The sequence below is a fragment of the Nuphar pumila genome, chromosome 5 (assembly GCF_984573655.1).
Source record: "Nuphar pumila chromosome 5, dmNupPumi1.hap1.1, whole genome shotgun sequence".
In the NCBI taxonomy this organism is placed as follows: domain Eukaryota; kingdom Viridiplantae; phylum Streptophyta; class Magnoliopsida; order Nymphaeales; family Nymphaeaceae; genus Nuphar; species Nuphar pumila.
In genome coordinates, this window is record NC_143253.1 from 13,384,981 (window position 1) to 13,399,583 (window position 14,603).

At 39.1% G+C, this 14,603-nt stretch overlaps 1 protein-coding gene across 1 annotated transcript; it reads right to left on the reverse strand.

Moving 5' to 3' along the window:
- Positions 1–12,454: 12,454 nt before the first annotated feature.
- Positions 12,455–14,010, reverse strand: LOC149836845 (peroxidase P7-like). Its single transcript, XM_090007140.1, has 3 exons — positions 13,677–14,010; positions 13,381–13,566; positions 12,455–13,249 (listed from the first exon to the last, which is right to left on the reverse strand). Exons 1-3 carry the CDS (start codon positions 13,917–13,919, stop codon positions 12,689–12,691), a joined length of 990 nt encoding a protein of 329 aa, XP_089863266.1. The 5' UTR covers positions 13,920–14,010; the 3' UTR covers positions 12,455–12,688.
- Positions 14,011–14,603: the final 593 nt, after the last annotated feature.

Here is a 14,603-nt window from a genome sequence, read left to right on the forward strand (position 1 = left end):
CTCTATTAAGTTGTCAAATGAAAGCTTTTATGCAAGCAACAGGTTTAGGAAGCAGATCAGGTCATGCTGAACATAAGCGTTTTTACTCATGCAGACATCATGGCCATCTGTTTGCATTTTGGATGAATGCCACTTGGTTTTGTTGACTTTTGAGCTTTTCAAAATGCAAATCGGATGGCCACGATGTCAGCATGAGCAAAAACACTCATGTTATGCATGACCTGATCTGCTTCCACAGGTTTGGTCCTCTCATCACCACTGTTGGGACTTGAGGCTATATAGGGAGCCCTCTACTTTGGCGCTGCAATAGCGTGCTCAGTTGTTTGTCTTGTTGACTGGCCACGATTTGCAGCAGCATGAGGATGTCATTGTTTGTTGGGACGAAGAATGGCAACTTTGACTCTAGGCTATTATTCTACCATGCCTTGGGCGACCCGACCATGCAATGCTTTCTGAAGGATGCACTGTGAGGTGGAGGTATTCCAGGCAGAAGCTCACTATTGGGCTGATTTCTGGCAGGAGGACATTTTTGTCATTTTCTCGAAACATCGTTTTATGACGCTAATGGCGAGAAAGAGTACTTAAGTCTTTGCAAACGCACCAGACTCCGATGCTAAGTGATGCTGACACACACAGGGAAACAAGCCCCACGTGATTACATATGTGGCGCTCATTCAGACCCGAGAACGCGCACCTGCGTGTTCCGGGGGGGAACATATAACTTGCTTCAATTTTGGCTATATAAGGCCTTTATGAATTGTTGTCATGATGTGTGCTATCATCTTGAAATGGAGTAATGGGAGGCCAAAAAGAAACACTCATTTTGGCTTTGAATTATGGTGGATTTAGGAATTATAATTTGGGGATATGGCTTCTAATTGGTAGAGGGTTGTGCAAGATGAGAATTGATCTCTGCACAACGTATTCTCATTAAGAAGGTGGACTTTGTGAGGAGTATCATAGCTTGGGCAAGGGCTAAAGGTCAAGCCAATTTTCACGAATTGTGTGCATGGGAAGGTGGGCTTGTAGAGCCAGAAAAGGCGATGGGTGTATTACACAATGAGGAGAGGATGGCTTGGAGATAATGGGTAAACATGATGAGCTTGTAGCAAAGGTAGAAGAATGGCTAATTCGGCATGAAATTCGTTGGCGTCAACATTCTTGTATTACTTGGTTAAAGGAGGGTGACCGAAACACGAGGTACTACTATGCTTTTTCTTTCAATCGTAGTAGAGTAAATCAAATTTCATACATAATGCATGAAAATGAGCAAGTGCAGGGGGATGCTTTATTGGGCCACCTTTCTAAAATTTTAAAGGAACGATGTGATTGTGCTCATTTTGACACCCCTAATTAATCTTGCTCTAATGATTTTTTTCAGTTTTGGATGAGTCTCAAAAAGATATGCTTATGAGACATTTCAGTTATAAAGAAATTATGTAAGTTGTGTGGTCTATGCCTTCTAACAAAGCCCCAAGGCCTAATGGTTTTCCAATTGAATTCTTTTGTGTTATATGGGAGGCTTGCAAAGATGATATATGCAGCCTGGTTCAACAATTTTACTTACATGCATCTCTTCCAAGGGCCTTGGGTAGATCCTTGATGGTGCTTATCTCTAAGGATGATTCTAGAAATTCCTTGGATATAACTTTCATCCAATTACTTTAAGTGGATTCATTTTATAAAAATTATTTTCAAATTGTTGGCCTCCAGATTGCAAAATGTGCTATACAGAGTCATATCCCCCCACCAATTCACATTTATTTCGGGAAGGAGATTATACGAAGGATTTATTTTGGCTCATGAAGCTGTCCACACAATTCACTCTACATGTGCACAAATTTTTTTGCTCAAGTTGAACTTTTCAAAGGCTTTCAATATGGTCTGATGAGACTTTCTTCTTGTTCGCTCAGAGAAAATCAATTTTGGGGTCAAATGGTGCACTTGGGTCAAGGAGCATCTTCGTATCTTGAGCATAGTGATTTGTATCAATGAGAATCAATGTATAGTCTTTAACTGGAAGAGGGGTTTGATACAAGGTGACCCACTCTCTCCTCTATCATTTCTTTTTGTTAGGGAAGCTTTTACCAAGGTTGTTAGATGCGATAAGGCGAAGCGAGGCGTTGAGCCTGTTATGAAGTGAGGCGTTGAAGTGTAAGCTTCATGATCAAAATAATAAAATAAAATATTTTGATCGTCGGCATGATCGTCGATGGAAATACAACCAGTAACAAAAGGGGGCTTTACAGTTTACACAGAACAAAAGAAAGAAGGGGGGGATGCTACGATCAACACAGCACATGCACGTGTGCATGTACACGTATATACAATACCTAGACATAAGTGGGTATTCGCACATACCAGACAAGAAGCAGAGAGGCAAATAGGCAAGCGCTCACGGATCCTCTCGCACATGCGAGGGAAAGACATCCTGCAAAAGGTCATGGTCTCGGGGCTGCAGCGGGGAGAGCGCGTGCGGCACCCGCGGGGGCAGGCTTGGTATGGACGACATTCACTACAAGTCGAGGGCGAGCAGGCCCTGCTGCTGATGCAGAGGTGCGGGCACAGAGGACGGTAACGTCAGGACCACCTGCGGTGAGCGGGCGGCTAACTGATCATCAAGTTCACGATTCTTGTGATGGAAAGTTCGATCTTTCCACGAATTTGAAATTTTGTGATAAAATGCGAACATTCTTCGCACATGCTAACCGATCACCTCTTCAACGCATCTACGATTAGCAGAAGAGAAGGGAAATCAGAAACCCTAATTTCTCTTCGCTCATGAGTCATGATCGAAGGGGACTATTCCTAAACTAAACTAACAACCATGAATTCCTCCCTCATATGCAACTATGAGAGAGAAAGAGTATACCTCGGGAATGGGCTATGCTTCATGGCCTTCTGATCGTATTTTTGCCACAGGGATGCTGCGGGTGAAGGTCATCGGCTGCAGAGAAAGGGGAGGAGACGGGAGTCGGAGAGACGGAAGGGAGGAGAGAGAGAGAGAGAGACAGAAGGTCTTTTTTTTTTGCTTTACATGATGCGTATGCCTTAGAGGCGAGACACGTCTCGATGAGAGGTGTGCGTTTCACCCATGTGAAGCATACGCTTCAAGACTCAAACGCCTCAGTACAATGCCTCAGTACCTTGAGTGTGTGTTTTGCTTTGAGGCGTACGCTTCAGGTACTGAGGCATACACCTCTCACAACACTGGCTTTTACATCCATGTTGAAGTCATTAAGGGATCCTTTGTGGGGGTTGGAGTTGCCTAGTTATCAACACTTCTCACATATTTTGTTTGCTGATGATATTTTAATTTTTGGTCAAGCAAGTCAATCTAATTTGGCCAAATTATGGACCTTGTTACATAGTTTTTCTTCGATGGGAGGTCTTTCTATCGATGGGCTAAAGTCTTGTTATGTCCCATTTAAAGCGTCGTCGTTGGAATTACATCTCATCATTCCAATTGTAACATATTTTAATTACATTATTGAAAATATGCTGAATATTTGTTAAAAAAAATACCCAATTCAAAAAGAAAATTGGAGTGAGAGAGAGATTTGACAACTAATATAGACTTTTAGTATAACAAAACTTTAACTAATACAGACTTTTAATATAACAAACTTTAGCAGCCGCAATACTCTTTAGTAGCGGCGCATTAGCTTTTGAGCTGGCAACACAAATGATTCTGCAAAATCCCACACTGCCAAAGGTTTGGACAGAAATTCCACGAGCAACTAATTCCTATTACACTTTTATTTTGGGTATTCATATCTTGGCTTTTTAGTTGACTATCCTGCAGTTGACCCTAACCTCACCTTGGGTGCCAGTGAGTGGGCTAAGGTTTCCTTCTTTTGGGGTGGGCCCTACTTGATTGGGTGTGTTTTTAGACTTTTGCAGTCTTTGTTGGTCACAGGCATGCAGTGCTCAAGATTGAACACTTTTTTTAAGTGACTGAAGTGTGGAAGTTTGGTACAATGGTGTGGATTGACATTAGACACTCTTAGACTGAAAGCAGATCAGGAGGAGGATATTAAAATTGAGAGCAGCTGGGTCCCACACCATTTGGAACTTATTGGATTCGTCTTCAGTCCATATGTTTGTGCCCGATAATCAAGGGCTGAAAATCATGATCCATCCGTTCCTTCTAGAAGTGTCAATGGGTCGGATCTGGTTATGCTCTTTCGGTATTTTTTTCACAGTTTTGACTCATAAATGTGTTCGACATGGTCAATTTACAAGGAATTCACACCTGAATCATGTGTTTTTGATGAAAAAAATGATATTTGGAGCTTCTAAAATTTATAAAGATTTTTAACCGTTGATTTTTTTTAATTGTTATAAAGATCCACCCATGTGTCCGAATCGAACACTTCAAGAGTTGATCCCTATAAAATCAAGTTCTGTACTGTCAGAATTTAAAAATCAAATGAAAAAACCTGAAAACTCTTTTTAACATATTTCATTTTGCTTGGACCATTTCTCTCTCTCTTACTATATATATATATATATATATATATATATATATATATATATATATATATATATATATATATATATATATATTAGCTTTTTGTCATTACTCAAAAAGTGTTGAACTTCTGAATTATATATATTTGCATGCATGGCGTGGCATGATTTGTTTGAAATTTTTGGAATCCATTGTGAGGTATATCGAATTCTTAATGTAGCCTATTTGTACAACACAAACCCATTCTTCGATGAATGCAGGGGTTATATTTTTTAAAAATTTAAAATTTTAAATATGCACAAGGCTTCTGAATTATCAGTTTATATTCAATACATGATGTTTATAGTTGTTGTGCTGTGTCATGCACGATTGAAATCAACCACTGTTGCATTATTAAGCAATTTTTTTTTCTGAAACAAGGTTGCATTACTAAGCAATTGATATGAAACGCATGAAACTCATGCAACATTTAATGTTTGAGATACATACCTTTTGCAAAAAAACATCAATTCAGAAAAAAGGAATGTACATGGCATCCGATTCCTCCAAAAGATTGAGAGAACAGATTAGGTGATACGCCAAATCACGTTTCGGTTGTGCTTTGTCAACGCTGTCGTCCATCGCATTCATCTCTGCCATTCGTTGTGCAGAAAATGGAGCGCAATGTAACACACTCATGATGTCATCTACAGCGGTTGCTGTCCATAGCAATGGCCGGTGTTTATGCCAAAACACCAATGTTTTGTTCACACATCACATGTGGATGAGTGGATTTCTCATAGTTGGTGATGCTGGACATGCAACTGTTTTTATGGTAAGAGACTATGATTCAACTACTCAATACAACGATCTATTATACCGTGTCCTTAAACACCATCACATCTTAACTTGGCATGTATATTTCTAGTTTTTTTTTTCAGTTTTGGCTTGTATATTCCTACAATATCATAATCGGACCCGTATGGTTTGGCCAATGATTCAGGTGAATCATCCGATACCGACTTCTCAAGTGAATCATTGGCCAAAAAATAATTAAAAAATATTATGTGTCAATCAAAACATGACACATGTTAAAGCCATTAAAATAATCTTGCCCTCATGGCTCATGTCCCCTTTGTATACTATTTTTAATAGAAAAATTGCACAAACATGGTGCATCTTGTGTCTTTTTTAGTCGTGTCCTTGTGACATAGATCTCAATGGTCTTACATGCAAAGGGATGGTGACCCCAGTCGTCATTTTATAAGAAAAATTACAAGATCGATTACACCTACTGCACTTCACAACTTTCTACTCTCACCTACCTTGTCCTGGAATCCAAGGGATGATGAGCAAGAAAGAGATGGTTGGAAAAGGCACGGTTCACATCAAGAAAGAACAACTGGATATTCTGCTTATTATTATTTGCTTTGTTTGTTCAGCCGTAATGTCATTCGGGTAGGGGTGTCAAGGGTCGGGTTTGGTTCGGACTAAGGTGGAATCAGACTTGGACCAGATTTCCATGTATGGTATCAAGCCCAAACCCTGATCTAATAGGGTCCACTATAAGAAAAACCATATCTGGCCTTGATAAAAACTACATGAACCAAACCTGGTAATACCACACTATTATCATTTTTACGTTAAAAATTTGCGGGTCTTAATCAAAACTCGGGTCTGGTCTGAGTTGGGTACAAAATTTCACAAACAAGTCCAAGTATTAATCGAACCTTCAGGTCGGGACCTAGGTCTCAATTGAGTCTTCTTATTTATCACCATACCCGGACAGGTACTTGGTTCGGGTCAGGAACCACGCCAGTTGACACCCCTAATTGGGGGTGACTTTTCTTGTCACCCTATAACTGTATTTTTCATTTACCAAATCAGTTCAGCTCATCCCCACCGTTATCCCTATATTCATACCCCTCCTTGATATTTCATTGATGTAAGTTGTTCAGATCCAATTGGATTTCATAGATGTGATCTATATTATTCATTTGGTGAAGATTGACAATTAAATTGCTAAAATCAGACTTGTTTTCTTGATTTTTTGGGGATTCAAAAATCATCAATTGACAAAATACAAAATTATGTGATTTAAAAATAAATTTTTTCATAAAAAAAAACAAGATCCAAAGGTCGATTCTTATTAAATTGACCATGTTGAATCCATCCATAGGGTCATATTTAATCAAAACAACTTTCATCATAAGATTCAAGAGGGGTATGAAGATGAGATATGACTTAGTTATCATTGATTTTTTTTCATTATTCTCATGTAGCTGATGTTTCCTTGGCAACTACCAACACTACAAGAATTCTGTGGATTAGCAACAGACGCTATCCATCGTAAATTCATCGTTGAACTGTTTAGCGATGGATTGGCGATGACTTAGAGATGGATAGCATCTGCTGTAATTCTTTGGTCGCTAATTAGTGAGAATTGATATGTTGTTACTTCTGTCTCTAATTTATGACAGATTAGCGAATGCCATGATTTGTCGTGAGTCTGTCGCTAAATAAGCATTGATTTGGTTTTGCGACAGATACATATCTGTCGCTAATCCATTGCAAAAATTTAAGGACGAATAAATTCCGTCACCAATTTAGCGATGGATTAATGATGGATTATATTCCGTCGCAAAACATCGAATGATTCAGTTTTTGAGACAGATAATATCCATCACTAATTCATTGTAAAATTTAAAAAAAATAAAACAATTTTGTTTGAAATATAAATATCGAGAAAAAATTTCTTGTTATACAATTTATATAACTTGTGTATAAAAGACAAAGTACACATAAAAAATACATATACAAAGTAGGTGAAACAAATTTAACACAAGTTATAAGTGAAACAAATTTAACAAGTAGGTGAACACATACAAAGAGTTTTGTTTGAAATAACAAGTACATGAAACAAATTCAACACATGAACCTACTCCTCACCAAGATTCAGAGCATCATCCTCTTCATTGTCTCGATCTGCCCCTCCATCAGCTCCTCTATGCTAATCATCTCCAGCATCCTACAAGAGAACTGAAATGTTAGTATTGATAAACAAAATATAATGAAATAAATTATATACAATGCACCTAATCTAAGGCAATCAAAGTAACATGGTTGAATGACATATAGACTAACAATAAAGTGAAGGACATTAACAGAATTTAGAGGCCAACAAATAGTACATGTAGAGTCCCTAAAAACTAATGACATAATGAAATATTATAGGCATATATGTATTGAAATCTAACGACATGAAACTAATGACATAAAACTTTACATATGTATTAAAATAAAAGTTATACGTATCCAACAAGCATCAAATCTCATGTTGAAGGCAGGCGAAGTTTTTCTGTCCCAAAAAAAGTTGCACAACTAATTATGGACAAGGTTGAAAATGACTTAATATAAAAAGTCACGCATTGTGTTTTGAAGAAGTTGTCAGACACCATCCCAAGAAATAGCAAGGTCAATCGGACACTGAGAGTTTATGCTGAAGGTAGAACTCTAAGAACCCTGGCTGGAGGAGGCAACGACTGTTATGGTGTTCATATTACTCTCAAACTCAAACACACGATCTTTTTTGGGTTCATCGGTTGCAGTCACCCATGCTGCAGGATCAAAAGGCGGATGCTGAGTGGAGTCATCGCCATATCGCTCTATCATCTGTTGCTCGTATGACTCCTACAAAGAAATGATTACAGTATGTATTAATAATTAAGAATTATAATATTTATGTTAATATAATTCATGGTAACTTGTATATTACAATATTTATTAATACAATAAATACATATAATTGTCACTCTTGCCTTCTCTAATACGAACCCACTCATGCTCTTACATTTATGTGTTTCAACAAACACATCCTTATAAGGCACAATGCCTTCTTTTTTGGCTTTTTACGACGTTAAATGATAAAAAAAATAATTAGACAGTATGCAGAAATACTTATAAATTTGATTATATATATAAATTGATGAGTTACCATTTTCTTCTGGTGGCTTCTAAAAGTCCTAGAATCACATGTGTGTAGATGGGCATCAGGCATCTTCGCTCAGTTTTGTGCAACCTTTGCTGAGCGGTTTTGAAATTCATGGCTCGCCAATGTGTCACACATTGCATCCCAATAATATGTCCTGATAGTATAAGGGTCATGGCCCTTCGACTGCAGTAGATCATATATCCCACCAGTTGCTTTTATTGTTGTAGTCTTCATATTGTGAAACATGTCAGCAAATCGACTGACAGTCACCTTTTGCCACACTAGCCTCGCGGCCTGCTCCTACTTCGCAGTCGCAAAGCGATTCAAAGCCTATAAATAATTTTAAAAAGTTAGTACACATGTCTTTCACAAAAAATTAAATATAAAATACATTAGCTACAATAAACGATTGTATACCATTAATACAGACCATAAACTTGTTAAGCTTACGAGGCTAATATGAATAGCTTATATGTTCCAAACCTTAATTTATGATTCACCTCCACAATGCTTGAGGCTTTGTCGACTCTTGTTGTTGTGGGATCAAACCAATGACACTTGAATAAAGTTATCATGTTATTTATGCCTAAGTAAGTCAACTCTATTATTTCTTCAATAACACTGTAGTAGTCATGTTCATTTTCACCGTCGCTGCTACCCTTGACACACACGCCATTATTCATCGTTGATTTGTTTACACTGTAGTCTTTTGTATGGAATCAATAACCATTTACGATGTACCCGTTATAACATTACACAATTTTGGTCGTACCATTTTGTAATTCACATATTCCTTGATCATTAACATTACCATGACAGACCTACAAGCATAAACAATGATTGTGATCACGACCAATTAAGTAACATTATTATTTACACGAAAAGAGTACATGTCATCATCCTTACCAACTCTTTCAACCACGCCCCAAACTTATTTTCACTTTTTCTGTACTTTTGAATCAGTGAGATGTGGAAGTTCTTTTCGCAACTCCAGATCAAATTGTTTGCACTTAACAAATATTTATATTACCGAACCATGTACGCACGTATAGAACTTAGTGTTACATATTAAGTATATTTACTCGATGTAGGGGTCGATCGGTGAGAAATTAAAATGATATAGATATGTGTTGCATCTTGCTCTTAATCTTTCAAGAGTCTTGACCGGTAAATGCCAAAGGCAAGCTCAAGTGGTTGAAATATCTATAGTTTGTCAATCACAATAAATTGTTCTCCATCATCATTACGAGGTGGGAAAGTGTAACGTGTTGGAATGTGAGGTTCAAAGTACATAGATGAGAAATTTGAAATCTTTTCTAAAGTGTACGCCTAAAAAATTGAACACTTCACTCTTGCTTTATTCTAAACCTTTTTTTAGGTTAAACATGCATCTGTAAATAATATGCATCTCATAATACAATAAATTCCCAATAGCGTTAGAGAGAAAAGTATAAATAAAAATATACCTTTCAAATGGGTACATCCACCGATATTGCACATGACCACCAACCCTAAATTCATATGGCAAATGTATGATCACATGTTCCATAACATCGAGAAATCCTGGTGGAAATATCTTTTCTAGCTGACAAATAGTAGTGATGATAGAATCTTGAAGATTCTTTACCTCAGTTACTACAACTTTAGATACACACAATGTTCTAAAAAATCTACTCAACTCGGATAATACCCCCCATATAGGTTTGTCTAACATATCATGAAATGCTAGGAGAATCAACCATTGCATAATGACATGACAATCATGGCTCTTCAACCCATATAATTGTCCCTCGTCTATCTTCACAGCCTGAGCAATGTTAGAGACGTATACATATGGAAATCCCAACTGTCTCAACCACTGACATACCGTCTTTACTAGATCTGTTCCAAGCACATACATTGCCTTTGGTTTCAGTACTTTGTCATTGTACTCTTGGAGTTCCAATTCTGGTCTTTTATATATTACTTTTAAATCCATACGGGACTTCGAATTATCCTTCATTTTTCCTTTGACATTCATTATCGTATTGAACGCATTATCAAACACATTTTTCTCTATATGCATCGAATTCAAATTATGTTGTATCAATAAGGTCGGCCAATATGGTAGTTCCCAAAATATAGATTTCGTTGTCCAATTGTGATGCTTCTCAAATCTAAGGAAGGGCATCGGATTACGGGCATCTGTTAGTCCATATGAAATGTATCACAATCGTCTTAAAACTTCTATGCCAAACAACCGTGTGGGTAGACCTTCTATTTCAGTTGTGCATAATCGAAACACATTTCTTCGTCATCGAAACAGATGGTTGCTAGGTAAAAATCGACGGTGACAATCAAACCAGCACGGCTTCCTTCCATGCGTCAATGTAAAAGATTTTGTATCCTCCATGCAGTACAAACATGTCAACCTCTCATGTGTGCTCCAACCATATAACATACCATACGCAGAGAAGTCACTAATTGTCTATAGAACAACAACCTTCATATTGAAGTTTTATTTTTTATGGGCATCGTACGTGAGAACACCGTCATCCCACAGTATTTTTAGCTCATCAATCAATGGAATTAAATATACATCAAGATTTTGGCCTGGAGAGTTCGAACCAGAGATCAATAGAGACAAGAAAAATTTTTGACGCTTCATACACAAGTTTGGAGGAAGGTTGTATGAGTGACAAATACTGGCCAACACGAGTATGGAGTTGATCTACCCCCAAATGGATTAAATCCATCTGTACATAAACCTAGCCTAATATTTCTTACTTCCATTGCGAAGGTTTGATGAGTACGATCAAAGTGCTTTCAAGCTTCTGCGTCAACATGATGCGTGATCTTGTCTTTATCATGTCAAACTTTATTTGCATGACATCTCATGTGTTTAGCTGTCCTCAAAGACATATACAATCGTTACAATCTAGACGTGTGCGAGAAGTAGCGGAGTGATGACTTGTATGGCACTTCTTTTGACCTCGTGCTACCATTGCTCCTTGTCTTTGGCTTGAACCGAGGATGCTCACATGACGGACATGATCTATGATTTTCTTGATCTTTGAAATACAACATGCAGTGATTTGGAAAATTATACTATAAATATCTTACAAATCGACACTAGAAAATATAATATAATATCTTACAAATTGATATACATATCACATAATATATTATTAATCAATATAGAAATTCAACATAATAGCTTACAAATCGATATTAACAAACAAAATAATATCTCATAAATCGCAGTATGTTACTATAACCGTGATTTGCGTTGCATTGCATATATTGAGTGAATCGACGATACCGAATGGGGTAGAGACCCTTCCTCACATCTGTAACGAAGCATTTTTGTCAACAAGTCCCAACGTCTTACAAATATCTTTAAATTTTCAACCGTCAAAAAGCTAACATCGACCTGCAATAACAAAATAACTCCTTAATTGCACTTACGACGACATACATTCTTCAACAATAACATGACAACATGGCAAGGTACTCACGATGCCTTAATGGTAGTTGTTGGAATGTTTGTGCGTCATTGTTTTTTTTTCATACTGCCTAACGAAAATAAAGAAGAAGAGAAGACTGTAAAAAGAGATGGCCGACGAATCCCCCTATGATGCCCACCAATGATTGAACCAGTCGATCGATTTATAGTTATCTCTAGGAGGGATGAACAAACCCGAGAATGTTTTGTAACACAAGGCAAGAATGAGAAGACGACAATGTATTGTAATACAAGCTAAAAACCAAGGCAGAAACCTGAACTCACGGGAATGTGTAAAGCTATTTTCGAAAAGATATTTCCGTCAAACATATATTTACATGGGTCTCAAGATATTCCTGAGTACACACCCCAACACACAATTTGTCTTGGGGGGAACACACAACACCCTCCCGTCATAAATATACAGTTTAATTGCCCATAATCACTGCAAATGCAAGTTAAAGACTGATTCTAATCTAAGGCCAACAATGACCGACGTTATGCATCAATTTGAGAGAGAGAGAGAGACCAAACTTTTACATATATATCAGTACTACACAGAGCGTTGAAATTACATACTTTTCCAGACGAACACGTTAAACTGAAGATTTCAACAAATAAATGTCACAAAAGAATTTCATGATTCGAAAAGTGTGAAAAACGAAAAAAGAAAAAAAGAAAAAACAGCAGCAACAGGAGACGAAGGAACACCACGAATGGAGAAAAAACGGGCTCGTAATTTGGTTTTTGCTTCTATTGTTTAGTTGGTCCTCCTGCAGTTGAGCCTGACCTCACCTTGGGTTCCGGTCAGCGGGCTCATCATCGCCATCTTGGCCATCGCGTTGGCAAAGTCCACGTTGAAGGCATTGGCGTCGCCGGCATAGGTCCTGACGACATCGTCGGTGGGGCCACCATTGAGGAGGACTTGGTCCGAGTGAAGCAGCCCCCTCCTGTTGAGCAGCGCCTGGTAGTAGTTGTTGCCGAACCTATTGGGGCTCTGTGGGTCGAGCGGCGCCAGGTTGCCATCCTCCTCACCGCCGTTCCTAGGGCACCCCGCCTGGCGCATCGCGGCGAAGTCAGCCTCGATGTTGTTGTTCTCGTTGTAGATGCGGTCCCGGAAGAAGGCGCACCGGGCGAAGCCGACGGTGTGGGATCCCGAGAGGGCCACCATCTCCCTGCTGCTGAACCCTTTCCTGCTGAACTTCTCCGTGAGGTTGTCCAGGTCCTCGAAGGGGGTCGGCAGATCGCTATTGGCAACGTCCTTGTTTGATGTCCAGGCGTCCCTCCTTCCCAACGGCACCTCGTAAGAAGGACCTCCCATCTGATTATTTCAGCGATAATTAAAAGTTCACCAACTTGAATCAGTTGTTAGGATCACAATCTAACTACTAAAAAAGAACGAATTAAGATTCCATAATTTGTCATATCAATTCATATTATATACATACAGACCTCAACGACGGAGTCGCGAGCAGCAATGACCAGAATGTCCGCACAGGAAACGACTGACCCGCCGCATGCACTGTCCACTTGTGACTTGATGCTGTCGATGACTTCGAAACCCCTCGCCGAGTTGGCGTTTGGAGTTGCAGCCTTCTCCCCATCATCCCCATCCAGAAGGATGCCTCCATCGCATCCCTGTTCAATCATGCATATCAATCACGCGAGAGAGAGAGAGAGAGAGAGAGAGAGAGAGAGAGAGAGAGAGAGAGAGAGAGAGAGAGAGAGAGAGAGAGAGAGGTTCTCACATTAACAAAGCAGTCGTGGAAGAAGAGGCGCATGATTGATGCCCCCATGCGAGGCTCTCGATTGAGGGCCGACCTCACACCCGACCTTACGGTGGTGAATACAGACGGGCAGGTATTGGCATAGAACGAAACAGACAACTGTGCTGTTGCAATATTACTTGAAAACAAGAAGAAGATGGCCATCATCACTACGACTGATGAGGATGCTGAGAAGAAGCCACTGGTGCCTGAAGGGGCTGCCATCTCCCCCAACCAAACGTACAGAAAGAAGTGATCGACCTCAAAATAATGGATGGATGGATTGCCCAAATCTTATGGAGCTCCTCTTAGGCTTGTGAAAGCTAAAGGAATGATTGGTTGGTTACCTCTGGTATGTTTTTGTTGATTAAGCATTGCATGACATTGCAATTTATAGGGCGTTATGCTTTTGATTATTACAAGAAAAGTAAAAGCCTTAAACGTTTTTTGAAAAAGTATGCAGGCAGTCGGAACTCGGACGCTTTGGACTAAGACTTGTAGAAATGCTGTCCTTAACCACACCGGATCCAAGGCTCTCTCGTGACCGTTCATCTTCAGGATGAACGATACACCATGATCTACATGAATCTTTAGTATATTAAAATAAATAAATTGTGACCAACCATCCGCGTTTAAGCCGTACGTTGATCCGAACAGCGTTGCAAAAACCTTACGGGGCCCATTCACGTGAATGAGATTCTGCTCGGTAGGTAGGTTTTGGCTGCCGTTCATCTTGAAGATGAGCGGTGATGAGGGAGCCTTGGACCTGATCCGCTCAAACTCTGATCCACGTGATTCCTGCATACCCGGAGAGACGGTCAAGCTTCGCCAGCTTTGCACCACCCGATATAATGAATATTGGGGGGAAAAGAAAAACTTTTGTATATGTTTATAAAAAACCCACCCGAG

Coding starts and splice junctions, on each gene's coding strand:
- LOC149836845 (XM_090007140.1), bottom strand. CDS start 13,919: ATGGCAGCCCCTTCAGGCACCAGTGGCTTCTTCTCAGCATCCTCATCA. Junction 13,567..13,676: donor TCCACGACTGCTTTGTTAAT/GTGAGAACCTCT, acceptor ATGATTGAACAG/GGATGCGATGGAGGCATCCT. Junction 13,250..13,380: donor CTCGCGACTCCGTCGTTGAG/GTCTGTATGTAT, acceptor TGAAATAATCAG/ATGGGAGGTCCTTCTTACGA.